Source organism: Rhododendron vialii, chromosome 6a (genome assembly GCF_030253575.1).
Source record: "Rhododendron vialii isolate Sample 1 chromosome 6a, ASM3025357v1".
Classification (NCBI taxonomy): domain Eukaryota; kingdom Viridiplantae; phylum Streptophyta; class Magnoliopsida; order Ericales; family Ericaceae; genus Rhododendron; species Rhododendron vialii.
Window position 1 is genome coordinate 3,688,734 of NC_080562.1, and position 18,683 is coordinate 3,707,416.

At 38.2% G+C, this 18,683-nt stretch overlaps 1 protein-coding gene across 1 annotated transcript in view; it reads left to right on the plus strand.

The window, feature by feature from the left end:
- Window positions 1–1,174: 1,174 nt before the first annotated feature.
- Window positions 1,175–18,683, plus strand: part of LOC131328274 (pentatricopeptide repeat-containing protein At2g03880, mitochondrial-like) — a 47,905-nt gene continuing 30,396 nt past the window's right edge. Inside the window, exon 1 of the mRNA XM_058361240.1 lies at window positions 1,175–1,407. Within this exon, the coding sequence (XP_058217223.1) occupies window positions 1,175–1,407 (233 nt within the window). The remainder of the gene's footprint in view (window positions 1,408–18,683) is intronic.

The following is an 18,683-nucleotide window of genomic DNA, read 5'->3' on the forward strand; positions in this document are numbered from 1 at the left end:
TTAAAAGTTTTTTTCCTTGATCTATTTCAATGGGTTCGGCTTAAAATGAGGTGGGCCAACTTGTGAAGCTCAATTTAGTCCACTAAGTTCTAGAGGCCTACTTCAAAACCCAATTCCTCATTGGAAGCCCAACGCTCCGGCCACGATGACGGGTATACTAGTACGTCACGCTTTCATAAAAACATAGCCAGGTGTCAAACAAAGTGGCCAGTAGTAATAAAATGCGGCCAAGTGTAATAAGACCTGCAAGATTCCGAAAATGGACCATACACTAATCGTGCTTTTACCAGTAGTAAGCAAGAAGCAAACGCGTGTTCCACAAACACGATTCAAAAAAACACGGCCAGGTGTCCAAATAGGAGTCCAACAGTAATAAGATGTGGCCAAGATTTTCGAAAATAGGCCATACACTAATCACACTTTTACTAGTAATAAGCAAGAAGAAAACATGACTAGCTTGTCTCTCAGGTCACAGCAGCGTGTGTGTGTGTGTCTATATATATATATATATATATATATATATATATATATATATATATATATATATATATATATATATATATATATATATATATATCACACACACACATAGACATTCTTGCTTCTCCAATAAAACTGGCAAATCTGGGCTTCAGAGTGTTGAATTTGTAGGAAGCGTCTTCGTCATTGCCTTGCCACTTTCTCGTCGTTTTGAATTCGTTCCAATCGTCTTGTTTTAAGAGTTATTGCTGAAAACTATTGCAGTAATTGGAAACTTGTTTCTCCTGGTTCTTTATAGTTAATTAGTAAAAGCATAAATGAACACACACATTTTTGCTTCTCTAACTGGCACGTCTGGGGTTCAGGGTGCTGAATTTGTTCAAACCAGTCTTCGTCATTGTCTTACGATTCTCGCCTTCCTTTGCAATTGAAGGGGGCAAAAAAAATTGCATTTCTATGTGATGAAAAACTCAATTTTGAAATTGTATAGCAATGCGGGTAGTATCGATGAGGTAGATATCTTTTTCAATGAAATTGATGGAAAGGGTGCTGTTTCTTAGAATATGTCGATTTCTCGGTACATTTCAAGAAAGGATATTGTGGAAGGAGAAAATAGGTTTAACAAAATGAAAGGTGAAGTAAGGCCTAGCAGCTAGTGGGACATTGACCTCTCGTATCTCTGCTTCTCGGAAGAATGGTAATCTTTTTCAAGGCAACAATTTGTATGATTTTGCTATTGAAAATGGACTTTATCAAAGTATTCTCCAAACTTCATTGTTTGATTTTTATGCAAAGTGTGGGGACATGGAGAGGGAAGTTCATGGGAACCGAAAAAATGGGGGAATATGCAGCAAAAAGGCTCTTGGATTTGGAACCCAGTAATGCTGGCTATTACACTTTTAGTACTGTTCAAGCTGTTGTTGAGAGGTGGGATGGAGTTGCCGAACTACGGATGTATGAATGACAACGATTTGATGAAGAAGCCGGGGTGGAGCTGCGTTGAAGCCAAATGATTGATCCACAGTTTTTCTGCTGGAGATCGATCATACCCTCAAATGCCAGAAATCTATGAGCCCTGCCATGGATGTCATACATAGGAATGAAATTGTACAGTTTCCTTTTGAAAATGCCTCGAGGCCCAAATTATTTGTCATCAACGGTGGCAATCTTTGTTGGTTATGTTTTTGATACAAGAGAATCAATTAACCTCGTGAGTCCTTGTGTCCCAATTATAGTTGTAACTGCTGAATTTAGTGAGTATCAGATTGTTTAAGAACCAAAAAAAAAACTCTAAATTAGCTTGGAGAGAAAGTTGAACTCCTAATTTCCTTTCTCCTAGCATTTAAAGTGCACTCCTAATGCCGTTTACATCCGAGCATGAAAAACACCCCATTTTCTAAAAGCTGTATCTTATAAGCTTGGTCATAAACAAGTTATAATTGTTATCGGCTTCGAAGATTTGGATAGTTCTCTTTTTTATCACCTTTTCAACCCAAGTGCTGGGATTGTAATCGCGGGCCTCCAATCAATTTCATATAATTTTAGTTTTCAAAAAAATGATGTTGAAAATATGGATCTTGAATTACTTTTACAAGAAAGGTGTATTGGGGTGATAACAAAATTTTGAAGGGTTGTTTTGGATTTGCTTCTATAGCATTTGAAATGGAGGTAGGCTAAGTCCAATAGAGCTCAAGAAGTCTAATTTGAAGACCTAATTTTTTTTACCAAAAATCCGAAGTCACGGCCATGATGCACGACTTTGCGGCCATCTTGTTAAAGTTTGGGCCATGATACATAAGTTTGCCGCCATCTTGTCAAAGTTTGTGGCTGAAATTCCCTTATTAAAAAGGGAAAATGACGGCCCAGGACGTGTTTTGATAATTAATACCCGTCAAGGACATGCTAAGAACATTTAAGAACATTTGTTAATGCTGAAAATGTCCTTGGAGGGTATTAATTATCAAACACGTCCTTGGCTGTTATTTTTCCTATTAAAAAACCTCATGGAAGGAAAATTGAAAGCTGTTAAACCTTCTAATCCCATTTTCCAGAATTACTTGGTTCTGATTGGGGTTTTGTTTGGAAAATAAAATGGGTTTTGAATCAGATATGTATTTCTGCAATACAATAATAGATGTCTATGTGAACTGTCTGTTCATAGGTTATGCCTCTTGGCTGTTTTATGGAACGTCTAATAGTGATCTGGTCTCTTGGACTCTGATAATTGCGGGTTATGTTTTTGAAGGAAATATATGTGGTGCTTTCGACTCGTTCCAAGAAATGCGAATGGATTTGGAACCCAGTAATATTGACTAGCTATTACGACACTTAGTACTATTCGAGCTATTGTTGAGAGGTGGGATGGAGTTGAAGAACTAGGAGATGTATGAACAACAACAATTTGATGAAGAAGCCGGGGTGGAGCTATGTTGAAGCCAAAGGATTGATCCATGGTTTTGCTTCTGGAGATCGATCACGCCCTCAAATGCTAGATATCTGTGAGCCCATGGATGTCATATGTAGGAATGAAATTGTTTTGTTTCCTTTTGAAAGTGCCTCCAGACCCAAATTTTTTGTTCAAGATTTGTCTCATAGACAAATAAATGTGGGCTAACACAAGAACCAATGACCTCTGGAGTATTTTTTTTTGGATCCAGAATTATGGAGTTCACAGTTAAAACATTTTGAACTTTTGAGCATGTTGGCATGGAATTTAGTGGTTCATAATCATTACATGAGAAGAGAAAAAAGTGAATGCTCCCGAGTAGCAATTCAAATGCACCCGAGGCGCATTATGAAATGAGAGAAAATATGATACGCCCCGGGCGCATTCAATTGCGCCTTAGTCACATTACAAAAACAAAGAGAAAATGAGGATGCGCCCGGGCGCAACTTAAATGCGCCTAAGGTGCACTCGAATTGTGCCTGAGGCGCATGTGATGCAACAAATACTTTTGAGATTTTCCTTTTGAAGAGTTATTGGATTTACAAATGCATCCTTGTACTTGGTAAATGAACTTGAATTCTAGAATAAAGTGGAGATAAAACGAATCAGATAGCATGCTTCATTACGAAGACGGTGCAATGTAGCAAATGTCGCTCGGCATTCAATCCTAGTGATTCGTGCCGAAATTAACGGTTGGATGCCGCTCAACACCCGCTTGGCATCGGGGTGCTTGGCAGCATTCTTTGGCCCCGTTTGTGATCCATTGACTCCGCAAGAAATTGGAAGGGCTCAAAGATTGTGGTGTATGCTTGGACAGTCACTTGGAATGGTCTCTCTATCAAAATGTTAAATGAATTGCGCAAACATTTTTATTTTCCTGCCGAACGGAATATTTTTTTTGCCTTTATTCAAATTTTTTTGCATTTGTTAGTTTGCGTCAAATTTTTGTAAACTATTGATTCGTCTCAATGAGATGAGTCGGAGAAGTGAAAAATTATGACCCAAACTCAATTATTTTTGGAAAAATCCAAAAAAAGGCCAAACAATATTCAAACTTTTCGGAATTTTTCTTGGCTTTTTTTTTTTCGAATAATATTTGAGTTTGGGTCATAATTTTATAGTTCTTCGATTTCTCTCATCGAAACGAACCAATAATCCATAAAAAACTTTGATGCAAAACTAACTAATGCGAAAGAAAATTAAATAAAGACAAAAAAAATTAGAGAGACATTAATATTGTAAAAGTATAAATCCCCAAAAGTGAGCATGGAAAATATTTTGGGCAGATAGAAAGATTTTTGAAAGGGAAAAATGACGGTCCAAAACGTGTTTTGATAATTAATATCCGTCAAGAACATGCTGAGAACACTTGGTAATCCTTTGAACATTATATGGATTGTTAAAGCATAAGACAGGCACAAGAAGCTCGTAAGAAGTATTTTCAGCTTTTGGGGAGAATGGTAATCGTTTTCAAGGCAAAAATTGCATGGTTTTGCTACTTTAAATGAATTTTATCAAAGTGTTCTCCAAACTTCATTCCTTGGGTTTTTATGCAATGTAGAGACCCGTATTTTCTTTAATTATTGAAAATGATTAATAAATGTCTAAATGAGAAAAAGTGGTTTATTGGGTGATTATTTGATTTGGGAATTGAAGTGAAAGAATAGAGAATTGAGGGAGTGAGTGTGTGATTTAAGAATATATGAGTATATATAGTAGGTGTATAGTGTAGGAGATTATTTTCTCCCCTCCACTCTCTCTCATCCGTCTCTCTCTCCCCCTCTCCACCGGCCTATCTCTCCCTCTCCTCTCCTCACACAAAACCTCACTCAAATACCTCAAAACCTTCAAGAATCAACCTTCATTCGACCCTCCATTCGCATCCTTGAGCTTGGAAATCCTTGGGTCGGGCTCGAATCGAAGATTTGAAGTTCAAGAAAGCTAGGGCTTGTTCAAAACACGTAGATCTTGGTTATCGTCACGATGTAGGGATTTCTTTACCTTCTTTATGTGTATATATGTTGAAATGATGTAGAAATCATGCTTTGATCGTCCCCCTTTGGTGCTTTGAATGTCTGTCAAACTGCAGAAAATCGCCTCAAAACAGCGGGGTATTGTTACCCAAAAATGGGTATCGATACCCCATCCTTCTCTGGATTTCCAGCTGGTCAGGTATTGATACCTGATTCCGGGGTATCAATACCCTGTGTTGTCCTGGACAGCTTCGATGCAATTTTGCGTTCCTTCGATCGTTTCAACCCCCAATCGCTTTTAAACCTTTTCGGATACCTTCTAGTCTATCTTTTGCATATCTAATTGACGTCCTAAGATCAGTTGATGTTATTTGTGATCCTTAGGCCTTCCGTTAGTAGAAAATGATAAAGGTTTAATTGTTTAAAACTTTGTTATTTCGCATATTATTGATTGGTCGAATGTTTATGAACGTTTGTGACATATTTGCGATATGGTTGGCATGTCGTAACATATTCTATGTTTGATTGTGGTCTTGGGAAGGTCATAGCTTGTATATCGAGTAAGAAAATAGTTGTTTGTGTCAGAAGTTGATTTAGGATGTCTCGTAACGCAAAAGGTGGTAATACGACGACTTGGGAAGTCTCGTAACGCAAGAGGTGATAATACGACGACTTAGACGGTCCCGTAAAGCAAGGGGTGGTAATACGGTGACCCAAGTTGTTAGGGATCACCGTGACTCAATAGGTGGTAACACGGTAATCCTCGTGGTGAAGGGGTGGAAATACCGATGGAGGTGATTGGCGATAGTGAGTCGTGTCAAGGTTACTTGAGTTGTTTAACATCGTGTGAATTTGGTGGTACATTGAGTTATAAGCATGCATTAAGATGATCATATTGAACGTTGGAATGCTCTTAAATCTATTGTTATCTATCGATTGAGTCGTACTTCTTGTCTTTTTTTCACCTGCACATTTTCATCATGTTTACATATAGAGCGGTAAAGATTTTCCTACTGGGCTAGTGTATCTCAACCTAATCTTTTTTTTCAGGTTTAAATGCTGGATAGTAGATTGCATATGTTGAGTGCTTGAAGTGAACAACTTTTGGAAGCCAACCTCATGTAGTTATTTAATCATCTTTTGTAATGGACTTTCTTTAGAAAAGATGAGTTTGTAACTATTCATTTTAGAAATTCTATTTTGACTAAATTGTTTGTAACTTAAGGGTTAGTTCGTACAAATACTTAAGTTCTATTTGGGCCGGAGTGCCTAAGCTGTATAACTTTAATCTTGGGGACTTATTTTTGTAATTTGAATAGGTGGGAACTTCTTTGGGGTATTATATCTATGATAAGTGGAACTCTTTATTGAAATGTATTATTTAAATTATGTTAAAAATCGAGGGTGTGACATGCAAAGTTCGAGTAGATGGATAGAGCAGCTCAGATTGTTTAGACAAATTCCCTTTAAGAATAGCAGCACTAGTTTTAGAATCATACTCAAAATGCCCTCCATTTTGAGAATGCCATAGAACTGTTCCGGCAAATGGGCAATGGAAGTCTAGAATCTGTGGCTGATATCTTCTTTTTCTTTTTCTTTTTTTGAGGAGTTCTGCGGCTGAAATCTTTAAAAGTCTCATCGTTGTGTATACTAATATTGGCGGCTTGAAACTGTGGCTGATAGGATGATAAATAGTGAACTTGTGACATGGACATTGGTTATTGAGGGCTGTGGAGACCTAGGGCTAGGTTTCAAAGCCCTGCAAATTGTTCGTCAAATGATGGAAGAAGGACTGGAGCAGAATAGTATTGACCTTCTTGAGCTTATTATCTACTTGTAGCCACGCTTGGCCTTTTAAGTAAGGCTGTAGAGTCTTTTATGCCATGAAATTGAGATTCGGAATGGAACCCGATCTGAATCATTACACTTGTATCGTGGATTTGTTGAGCCAGTCTGGGAAGTTCAACGAGGCTTTCGGTTTGGTTATGAAACTAGTGGCTTTTCCATGTGGTAGTATTTGAGGAGCGCTATTGGCAGCCTGTAGAGTTCAATAGGAACAAAAAAAAGGGGGGGAATATGTAGCTAAAGGCTCTTGGATTTGGAACCCAATAATGCTTGCTATTACACTTAGTAATGTTCAAGCTGTTGTTCAAAGGTGGGATAGAGTTGAATAAGTACGGAGAGGTATGAACGACACCGATTTGATGAAGAAGCCGGGGTGGAGCGGCATTGAAGCCAAAGGATCGATCCATGGCTTCATTTCTTGAAATTGATGACACACTGAAATGCTTGAAATCTTCGAGCCACTGGATGTTCTATGTTGGAATGAAATTACATCAAAAATGAAAAACAATGCTCTCGAGGTGCAATTCCAATGCGCCTGAGGCGCGATTCACTTGCGCCTGAGGCGCATTACAAAAGTGTGTAATTCAGGATGTCTTAATACAGTGTTGATGTATGTCAACTGTCTGTAACCTTACATTTGATGCTTTTTAAGCCTTTTATTTCTTTTCAATGAAAATCTGAAACTTGGTAGGAGTAACACATACATGTATGGTAACTATAGAAGTTTTCAAGATCATGTTAACTACACTTCAGATATTGTTTGCCAATTGTCATGTTGGATGGTGACTTTTGATTTTCCATGAAAACAATAAATATTGCATCACATAAGGGCTTTTCTCATTTTAAAGACATTTGTCTGAGTCTGCAACTATTTTGCCACAACCACTTGCCTGCATGACCTCTCTCTGATTTCAAACGCATTTAGTTGACAGTTTGGCATATATATATATATATATTTGCCTGGCAAAAGATGATTTTATAAAAGCTCGATAAGTTTACAAACGCTGCTGTGTTACAACTTATTGTCATGCTTTCAGATGTCTTTTCCTTCAACAATGGAGTTGAATCCTTACAATATCAGCTAATTCATGATCCACTTACGACCTTCCCTAGTGACACAAAGTTAATACCATCTCATGTCTATTTTGGTTCGTATCATGTCAACAAAACTGCCAATACCTAGGCCATCATTCATACCAAGGTTCTCTATTTTTCGAGCCAATGAATCAAACATGGCCTTATGGTTTGTCATGGATGGCCTAGTGGTGATTGCAGAAGGATTGAACTTCTCTTAACACGGGGTCTTGATTCGTTGTGTATTCTGATCCGCTGTTCTTGTTGTTGAAATTCTTCTGTCCAAGCTTCTTGGTTCGGTTATTTGGTTTTGGGTGAAAAGGCACCTCTGTGATTTGGGTTTTGAAGATCAAAGCTACAGAAAAGCGAGGGAAAGAAATCATATGGCTCTTCTCTTTCTTCCCAACTGTCTAGCACGTAATATGTTTGATCTGCCTCATGAAAAATATAATCCAGTATGCAATAAGACTGAGCTGAAGGATCCTTTACCTTTAGTCTTGGTAGTGGCACCACTGGATAACTCAGAGGAGGAGTTGTGAAGCAAATTACCAGTGCAAAGCCCACTCACTTCCGTTCGAAGAAACAATTAAACACCAGTTTCCTGTTGACCTTTACACCTACAAACCAGTCGGTGGAGAATCCATCTAGAGCCTTAACCATCCATTGAGGAAGCATAATTTGTATTTGAAACCAGAATTATGGAGTTCACAGTTAAAACATTTTGCACTCGAACATGTTGGCATGGAATTCAGTGTTTCATTACATCAAAAGAGAAAAAAGTGAATGCCCCTGAGGGGCAATTCAAATGCGCCTGAGGGGCAATTCAAATGCGCTTGAGGCGCATTACAAAATGAGAGAAAATAGGATGCGCCAGAGGCACGTTCAATTGTTCCTGTGGCACATTACAAGAAGAGAGAAAATGTGGATGTGCCCGGGCGCAACTTAAATGCGCCTGGGGCGCACTCAAATATTTTTAATTTGTTTCTTACTGAGTTTTTCTAGTCCGAATTAGAAGGAGACTAAAAAAAGGCAATCCAACATTATAAGGGTTGTTAAAACATAAGAGTCGCACAAGAAGCCCGTACGAAGTGATTCCATGAGTTCCATCCATGAAGATTTCATTAACATATATATGTTTTGATTCTCAGGTTACATGCTTCATAATTTGTTCTTCAATGCTCTACAAGTTGAGTAGGAGATCGTGGACCCCATAGTTTCTGAACCTTGGATTTGAGCTCACACCAAAAATCAGTTTTAGTTTTATTGATAAATGTCAAATCATCCCAGTTTATCCATGCTTAAACATTTACGCATGAAGCGGAAGCATTTCTTATGTTAGACTATGTTTTGATAGCGTGATAAATAGAGAACTCGTGACATGAAAATCGATGATTGAGGGCTGCGAAGCCCATGGGCTAGGTTTTGAAGCCCTGAATTTTTTTTCGTCAAATGGTGGAAGAAGGTATGGAGCCGAATAGTATGACCTTCGTGAGCTTATTATCTACTTGTAGCCACTATGGCCTTCTTAAGTGAAGGCTGTAGAGTCTTTTGTGCCATGAAATGGAGATTCAGAATGGGAAGCTCAACGAGGATTTGTTGGGCCGATCTGGGAATGGGCATTCGGTATGATTTTGAGACTTGTGACTTTTCCATGTGGTAAGATTTTGGGAGCGTTATTGACAGCGTGTAGAGTTCATGGGAACAAAAGTTGTTGTTGAATGGTGGGATGGAGTTCAAGAAGTACGGAGAGTATGAATGACAATGATTTGATGAAGAAGCTGAGGTGGAGCTGAGTTGATGCCCAATGATCGATCCATGGGTTTGTTCTAGGAAATCAATCGCACCTTCAAATTCTTGAAATCTATGAGCCACTGGATGTTATATGTAAGAATGAAATTACATCCACAGAGAAAAACTGAATGCTTCCAACGCACAATTCAAATGTGCCTGATGCACCCTACAAAATGAGAGAGAATAAAAGGCGCCCAGGGCAACCGTCTACCACATATGGTGTGAGAGGAACAAAATAATTTTCTAGGGAAAGTCTCTGCACATACATAGAGAGCCTAGCCTGCAAAATCCTTGTTGACATCAAACCCTCTATGTTCTCTTGGAGAAGCAGCAGCTCTGTATAGAATGTGATAGAGTTGGTTCTAGCTTTCCGGTTTGTTTTTTCCTTAATGAAAGCAACTTACCAAAACAAACTTGTACTAAAGCTCTTTGAGTAGACTCGTGTTGTGCATCAAGGATCAAAACCAAATAATCACACAGGAATTAAGAGAAACTTAATTAACTATTATTGGATCATACGCAATAACATTAAAGAAAAACTCACCCCTCTGAGCTCTACTCCCTCTGCTATCTCTCACCCTCATACCAAGTACTCCTGCCTTAGGGCGAATCCTGAATCCTGATTATTTAATAAAGTATGGAAAGCCCAATGAACCTTGTGGACACTCTCACAGAATGATTGAGTATCCTAGAACTAGGGATGTGTGCATCGAATGGACCTTAGAATGTGTAAATGGGCGCGAAAACGTACTTTAGCCTTTGTCGCTCCAATGATCTTTTGAATCAGTCTCCCTTCGACCAACTTTTCAAAAACAAAACTTCAATATTTTAATTGGTCGTTTCCATCATCTTTTAATACAGTGAAAAATTAAACATTATTTATCATTATATAATTGGTCTTAATCCGATTTATAATGAATACGATACGAGCATTTTATTAAAATAATTTTAATTTGTTTTTCAACCAATTGAGGGTAAAATGGTCATGGATTTTGATGTGCAATTTTTTTTAATAAAAAAAAATTGGGTAGCAAAGTAGATTGGACAAGCTTTCTAATGGTTTAAACCACGGGCGAATTGGAGTTCGGGAGTGTCTGGGGTAAGTTTGCAAAGTTGGGACATGTTGTGCAACGTTCAAGATGCGCCCGGGGCGCATTGAAATGCGCCTGGGCGTGAAGGATTGCGCCTGGGATGCGTTAATGTTGCTCAAACTTTGCGGACTTGCCCCGGACATCCCCGAACTCCAATTCTAGCGTGGTTTGAACCGTTACAAAGCTTGTCCAATTTATTTTCTATCCCAAGTAGTTTTGATAAAAAATCATTTATACATCAAATGAAGTGACCATTTTACCCTCGATGGGTCAAAATATGATTCATTCCTGTAAAACACGTGTTTGTTTCTCATTTTAAATTGGATCAAGACACATTGTATATCAATAAATAAAGTTTTTAAAGTACTAAAAGATGGTGGAATCCAGCCATACAAATATTTTCGTTTCATTCTTGAAAACTGGATAGAAACAAGACAACTACAAAAATCGTCGAAGCCACTAAGTCTAAAACACGTTCTATGTTCGATTTGGTAATCAAATTACTATTCTAAGGTATTTCTTATTTTCTTCAGTGTTTCATAGTGTTCATAGAGTATCCAAACTTCTTCAAAGCGTAGGAAAAATTATTTCATCATTGACATTCGCCCAAAGTAGGGCTTAAATATTTTCAAGTTCAAATTTGGGTGTCTTGCTAGAAGTACCAACACAACAAAAATTGAGAATATTTATGAAAGAGAACACCGAAAATGATTGGCTGTATTTTCTATATTTCAGCCTACTGGCACCACATTACAACTAAGATCTTTATATAGTGCCGCCACAAGGGATTCCTAACATTCTCTGTCAGGAAAATATTTATTTCAACCCATTCCTCATTGAATCGCTAAAAATCACATATGTGTGCAAATAGCGGGAATATGGATGGAGAAAAAGGAACAGAAAACACTTTGAGATTAAATAGCTCCTTCATCTCCTTTTTGAGAACAACACAAAAAGAAAAACAAAACACTTGCTCGAACTTCTTCAAGGTTTGGTTATGCAATTATCTGCACATCGTGATCATATATTTCTCAGAGTATTTGAGTGTTGGGCAATAATCGGTTTGTAAAGTTTTGCTTCACTGTAAAAAAGTGGACTTAGAGATCATCATATTTTGAGGAAATAACATCATCCAACCCGGTTTAAAAGGAGGTGTATCATTCATGAGGGAGAGCGCAGTTCCGCGTGCCTCAACCAACCCCATAGGCTTTTCTAATATATTTTGGCTAACTATTTGATTACTTTTATTGGTGTGACTATGCAATTCTTCTAGCATAAAATCCTACATAATCTCGCATAGAATATAAAAATTTTCAACTGTAATTGGACATGACATGTTGATGTGCCCGGGTGCAAATGCGCCTGGAGCGCACTCAAATGGCACCTGAGGCGCATGTGATGTAGCAAATATTTTTAATCTATTTTTTTACTGAATTTTTTTCTAGTCCGAATTGGGAGGAGTAAAATATACACACACACACACACACCTGAAAACCGGAAAATATGTCAATGAAATCTTCATGGATGGAACTCATGGAATCACTTTGTACGGGCTTCTTGTGCCTCTCTTATGCTTTGACAATCCTTATAAAAGATTGCCTTATATACACACACACATGATTCAAAAGTTTAGAAATGGTTAAAATATGCAAGTAATCTGTGGTTCTTGGACATGGAGGCACTGTGCTCGTGATTCTCATGGAGCTCTATCTTGGGCCTGAAAAAAGCTATCAAAGAACCCCATTGAAATAGATCAATGAAAAAAAACTTATAAAAAAACGTGCAGCTAGGAGTAATAAGATGCGGCCAAGAGTAATAAGATACGGCCAAGATAAAAGTGTGATTAGTGTATGGTCTGTTTTTGGACATCTTGGCCGCGTCTTATTACTCTTGGCCACATCTTATTACTCATGGATGCCATTTTTGACACTTGGCCGCGATTTTATGAAAGCGTGTTCCGTAACCACGCTTTCTAAATATTGCGGCCAAGTGTCAAAACAAGCGACCAGAAGTAATAAGATGCGTCCAAGGGTAATAAGATGCGTCCAAGATGTCCGAAAACAGACCATACACTAATCACGCTTTTATCTTGGCCGTATCTTATTACTCTTGGCCGCATCTTATTACTCCTAACCGCACGTTTTTTTATAAGTTTTTTTTCGTTGATCTATTTCAATGGGGTTTGGCTTAAAATTAGGTGGGCCAGCTGGTCAAGCTCAATTCAGTCCACTAAGCACTAGGGGCCCGCCTCAAAACCCAATTCCTCAATGGAAGCCCAACGCTCCGGCCACGATGACGGGTATACTAGTCACGCATTCAGAAAATCGCGGCCAAGTGTCATAACGTGCGGCCAACAGTAATAAGATGCGGCCAAGATAAAAGCTGATTAGTTAATGGTTTGTTTTTGGACATTTTGGCTGTGTCTTATTACTCTTGACCGCATTTTATTACTCATGGCCCCACGTTTTGACACTTGGCCGCAATTTTTTGAAATCGTGTTCCGTAACCACGCTTTCTAAAAATTGCGGCCAAATGTCAAAAATTGTGGCCATGAGTAATAAGATGCTTCAAGATGTCCGGAAACGGACCATACCCTAATCACGCTTTTACTAGAAAATGCAGCCAGGAGTCAAAACATGCGACCATGAGTAATAAGTTGCGGCCAAGATGTTCTAAAACGGACCCTACACTAATTGACAGAAGGGATGTTGTTTCTTAGAATATCTTGATTTCTTGTTGCATACTTACATTTCAAGACAGGATATCATGGAAGTTGACAAGTGCTTCAACAAAATTCAAGATAAAGTAAGGCTTAGCAGTGAGACATTAAACTTAATTAAGTATTTTCAGCTTCTAGGGAGAATGGTAATAGTTTTCAAGGCAAAAAATTGCACGGTTTTGCTATTGAAAATGGACTTTATGGCAGTGTTCTCCAAACTTCATTGTTGGATTTTTATGCAAAGTGCGCGGACATGGAGAGAGAAGTTCATGGGAACCAAAAAAACAGGGGAATATGTAGCAAAGAGGCCCTTGGATTTGGAACCTAGTAATGCTGGTTATTACACTTAGTACTGTTCAAGTTGTTGTTGAGAGGTGGGATGGAGTTGAAGAACTACATAAATTTATGAACGACAACGATTTGATGAAGAAGCCGGGGTACTGTGGACCTGCGTTGAAGCTAAAGGATTGATCCATGGTTTTGCTTCCGGAGATCGATCACTGCCTCAAATGCTAGAAATCTACCAGCCTAGCCATGGATGTCATATGTAGGAATTAAATTGTTTTGTTTCCGTTTGAAAGTGCCTCGAGGCCCAATTTTTTTGTTCAAGATTTGTCTCAAGAATAATGGAGTTCCTAGTTAAAACATTTTGCACTTTTGAGCATGTTGGCATGGAATTCAGTGGTTTATTACATCGGAAGAGAAAAAAGTGGTTGCTCCCGAGGAGCAATTCAAATGCGCCTAAGGCGCGTTATGAAATGAGAGAAAAAAGAATGCGCCCGGGGAGCGATCAATTGCGCCTGAGCCACATTACAAAAACAGAGAAAATGAATCTGTTGGATTGAACTCCATGACCAAATAAACGAGAAGAGAATGTATTGTACTAAGCGTCTACTGAGTTTTCTTCCTCAATGAATATATATTTATATATGGTTTTTCAGATTTTCAACTTCTTACGGTGCATTCAATTGCGCCTGTAGCTTATTGGAATTATTTTTAGGTTAGACGGAGGCGTTTGGAGGAAATCATGAGAGAAAATAGGATGCGCCAGGGGGCGTGTTCAATTGGACCTAGGGCACGTTACAAAAAGAGCGAAAATGTGGATGCTCTCGGGCGCAACTTAAATGCGCCTGGGGCGATGTGATGCAACAAATATTCTTTTTGATTTGTGTTTTACTAGGCTTTTGTAGTCCGAATTGGCATGAAGAAGACTAAAAAAGGCATAAGAGAGGCACAAGAACCCCGTACGAAGTGATTCCATGAGTTCCATCCATGAAGATTTCATTGACATATAATTTGATTTTCAGGTATATCTATACTACTTCTTTTAAATGTACGAAGGTGTTTCCTACTTTTGATTTTTCATAAATGCCCCAATCACTTGCAATTAATACCTGCCCCATCCTACGTCTCTTTCCAAAATACCCTTAAGCACCGGCACCCTTTGACGTTTTTGGAAGCAAAAACCAACTGGTTCGTTACATGACGGTTCGGAAGGTTGGGAGCTTGCTTAATTCACGCCGAAGAGTATAGGCGCCCCCAACGGACATCAGTTTGTATCTTCATGCCTTACAACCTTTCAATCGAAAGAGTAATAAATCTCGCACTCAAACAAAATCTTCCATGACAGCAAGCGACAAAAGATCTGACTGAATGCAGGTTCATCTCTGTGTGTGTGTGTGTTGGGATTGAGTGGTTTTTCTTGAACAATAAACATATTCTTGTGCCACAGAAGTTTGACATATTGCCGCTCCCAGGTTAAAACACCCTGCGCATGCTAGCCCCGCAAATAAGTGAATTGAGCACCAGTACCCCCTTGTGCGGTGGACGATCCCCTGGATAAATTAATAGTGCAGAGTGCAGACCTATTGGAACTTACTTCTTAAATGCCGTAGTCCCTAGACTCCCTACTGGTATTGTTTGAAGTCTCCTTCTATGTTAAATTTTCTTTGTTTTAATGAATCCAATAGGTGATTTACTTCTCCAGTTTGAAAATAAAAACATGTGTGATTGTTCTTCGCCCCCCTCTCTCATCTTGTTTTCCATGAAATTTTTGTATGTTATTAGTAGACTTGATTTCACTGTGCGTATTTTGTATTGTGGTTATGACCTATTGTTATCAAGTCATCAATTGATCTTCATTACATACAAACGACAATTCAAGCTCCATCGGAGAAAATTCAAGAATAATTGTATGCATGATGACAAAAGTTGCACGGCAAACCAACTATATGCATTTGCATTTTGAGGGGAAAAAAAAAAAGATTATGATATCAATATATTACTTCTCACGGCCAAGTCCAAATAGATCCAAAGTTTTAGGCCTTTTCGTTTCATTTACTTCCGGACTTCAGTTTCTAATAAAAAATGAATTTGCCAACAATTATAATTTCATCCAACAATGCTACCATAGATGCCAAGAAATGAATAAACTTTTGTTTTCCAAAGTTATACAGTAAGAACATCGAAGAAAATGAAAAAGGCAGCCTTCGAAATAAATGGTAACTGGCCCATTGAAGAGTATATGATACAGGAAATTGATGAGCAAGTGCAATTCTAAGGATCCTAAAGTTCAGCCTCATCTAAACAGGTAAGTGCTACGTCTACTTCTTCTTCGGATATTTGTATAGAACTCAAATTATAATTAGGAACTTTGATACGGTCGTAGAGGTTGGCAAGATCATGGGTATTGTTGCCGATCAAAAAAAGGAAAAAAAAAAGATCATGGGAATTGTTTAAAAAGGGAATGAAGATAGTCACATAAACAGATTTGCAGGAATAAAAGCTAGGGACTTTGTAGTAGTTCATGCTTGATTTGGTCCACGATTTCTGGGAGATTTAGTAAGGGATTAGCGACGAGAAAAAGGCAGTGGGTTTGTCAAAAGTTCAAGCTGCATTTGGGGCATGCATATATAGGCCTTAGGTGGTGGTTCATTTTTTCAAGTTTTAAAGGACTGCGCTAAAGAGCAATTTGGGAAGATTTGGCGGTCTTTGGAGGTTTTGGCTGGGTAGGAATGACATTGCTTGCTATGGGACAATCTGGGTTGGGATGCTTTTTTGGAGCTACGAAATGTAAGGAGTGCATATAAAGAGTATCCATCCAATATTTCATCTATGTTCTTGAAGGGGTAAAAGCTTTTAAATAACCGAGAATAAAAATCCAGGTCTTTGGGTGATTGCAACTGAAGGCTACTCTATCATGGCTAACGAATTCGGTGCTGGAATTATCGGTCAAGATGTCGTATGCTTATGTCTTAGTTTGTATGGGGGATCATCTTTCGGTTGGTGTGTTACCAACTTTCTGTAGGTTTTGGCAAGCACCTGATTGGTCGAAAGGTTTGTACTAACTTAGTTGGAATATTTTTTTTCGATATTGATGCTAATTGTCACTTTCCTTATTAGCTTGTTGTCATATCTACTTAATAAAATTCTTCTTTCTTATCCTCCCCAAAAATTTATAAACGCCATACAACCTTTCTCCTGTGATATTATTCCCCCTACGGCCATACTTTGTGGCATGGGTACTGTTTGATTTGTCTCTGCTTTTTCTAATCCTAATAGTAGCTATTTAATTACACTTGATATGGGAAAGCATGAAAGAAGTCAAAGCCGATTTTTATTATGCTTTAAATTATTGCCTCGTGTGATGTTTCCAATATGTGTTGCTGGTTATACGAAACTTTTATGCTGGACTCACCGTGCGGTGCTTGCATTATCTCTTTTCTTTACACTTAGCACACATCTAATATGAAACCATCACGTTCAAAATCAATGAATTGTATTTCTATGCCGGATGAATCCAACTAGAAATCCATGTCAGCTATGATTTGTGGGTTGGCAAATGTTTTGAGTGTGCTTCATGATGTGTTTCAATGGTCGGTACTAAAGTAAACTACTTGAAGTTACATCTCTTTAGATTAAGTATCTTGTTGTCTGTCAAATTTGAACACTTTTTTAATCATGATCAATCTTTTTCTCTAATAGTGTGGGAAAATTTCCTTTCTATGTACACAAAAAATTGTGTTTGGGATTGGCCTCAATGTATGTGATTAATAAATTTATACACATTAGCTCATAGCTCATTTTGTCTAAAACCTAGAGCTTCTAAGTTTTGCCACCAAGGACACTTGCATATTCATTATCATGTTCCTTTTCTATGAACTCCTTGCACGTATAAATCCATGTGCGAAGCACGTGCTTAAACACTAGTATATATATAAAGGATTCAAAAGTTTAGAAATGGTTGAAATATGCAAGTAATCTGTGGTTCTTTGGACCTGGGGGTACTGTGCTCGTGCTTTTCATGGAGCTCTATCTTTGAACCAAAAGAGTGATCCAAATCATGTATGTATTTGACTCGTCAAGTTTGTCGCACATGCAAGAACTCTCACTGATCATATTAGTCTGTAAATTTTAAGCCAAACGTGTTTTTTTTCATGTTTAACACCGAATCACTACGATCATTACAAACTTTATGAGCCGAACAAGTAGGAACAAATTGAATAACTCATATGAGTTTCCAAAAGAACAGCAGGCCTACTACTAAACCCAATCTCGTGGTTATTCTATAAGCCAATGTATCTTCACGCTAAGTAGAAATTTAAATTGCTCGGTGCGCGCCCACATACTCAAATTGGTCTAAGAAACTAGTAATGTGGGAAGCAATTGCATTCTTGTGTGTTGAAAAAAATTGAATATGTAGCAAAATGGCTCTTAGATTTGGAACCTAAAAATGCTGGCCACAATACTTAGTGAAGTTCAAAGCTGTTGTTGAATGGTGCAATATAATGGAGTACAAGAAGTACGGAGAGTACGAACGACAACGATTTGATAAAGAAGTCGAGGTGGAGCTGCGTTGATGCCCAATGATTGATCCATGGTTTTGTTTCAGGAAATCAATCGCACCTTCAAATTCTTGAAATCTATGAGCCATTGGATGTTATATATAGGAATGAAATTACATGAACAGAGAAAAACTGAATGCTCCCAACACGCATTTCAAATGTGCTTGATGTGCCCTACAAAATGAGAGAAAATAAGATGCGCCCGGGGCAACTGTCTACCACATATGGTGTGAGAGGAACAAAATAATTTTTTAGGGAAAGTTTCTGCACATACATAGAGAGCCCAGACTGCAGAATCCTTGTTGACACCAAGCCCTCTATGTTCTATTGGAGAAGAAGCAGCTCTGTATAGCTTGGAATGTGATTGAGTTGGTTCTAGCTTTCTAATTTGTTTTTTTCTTAATGAAAGAAACTTACCAA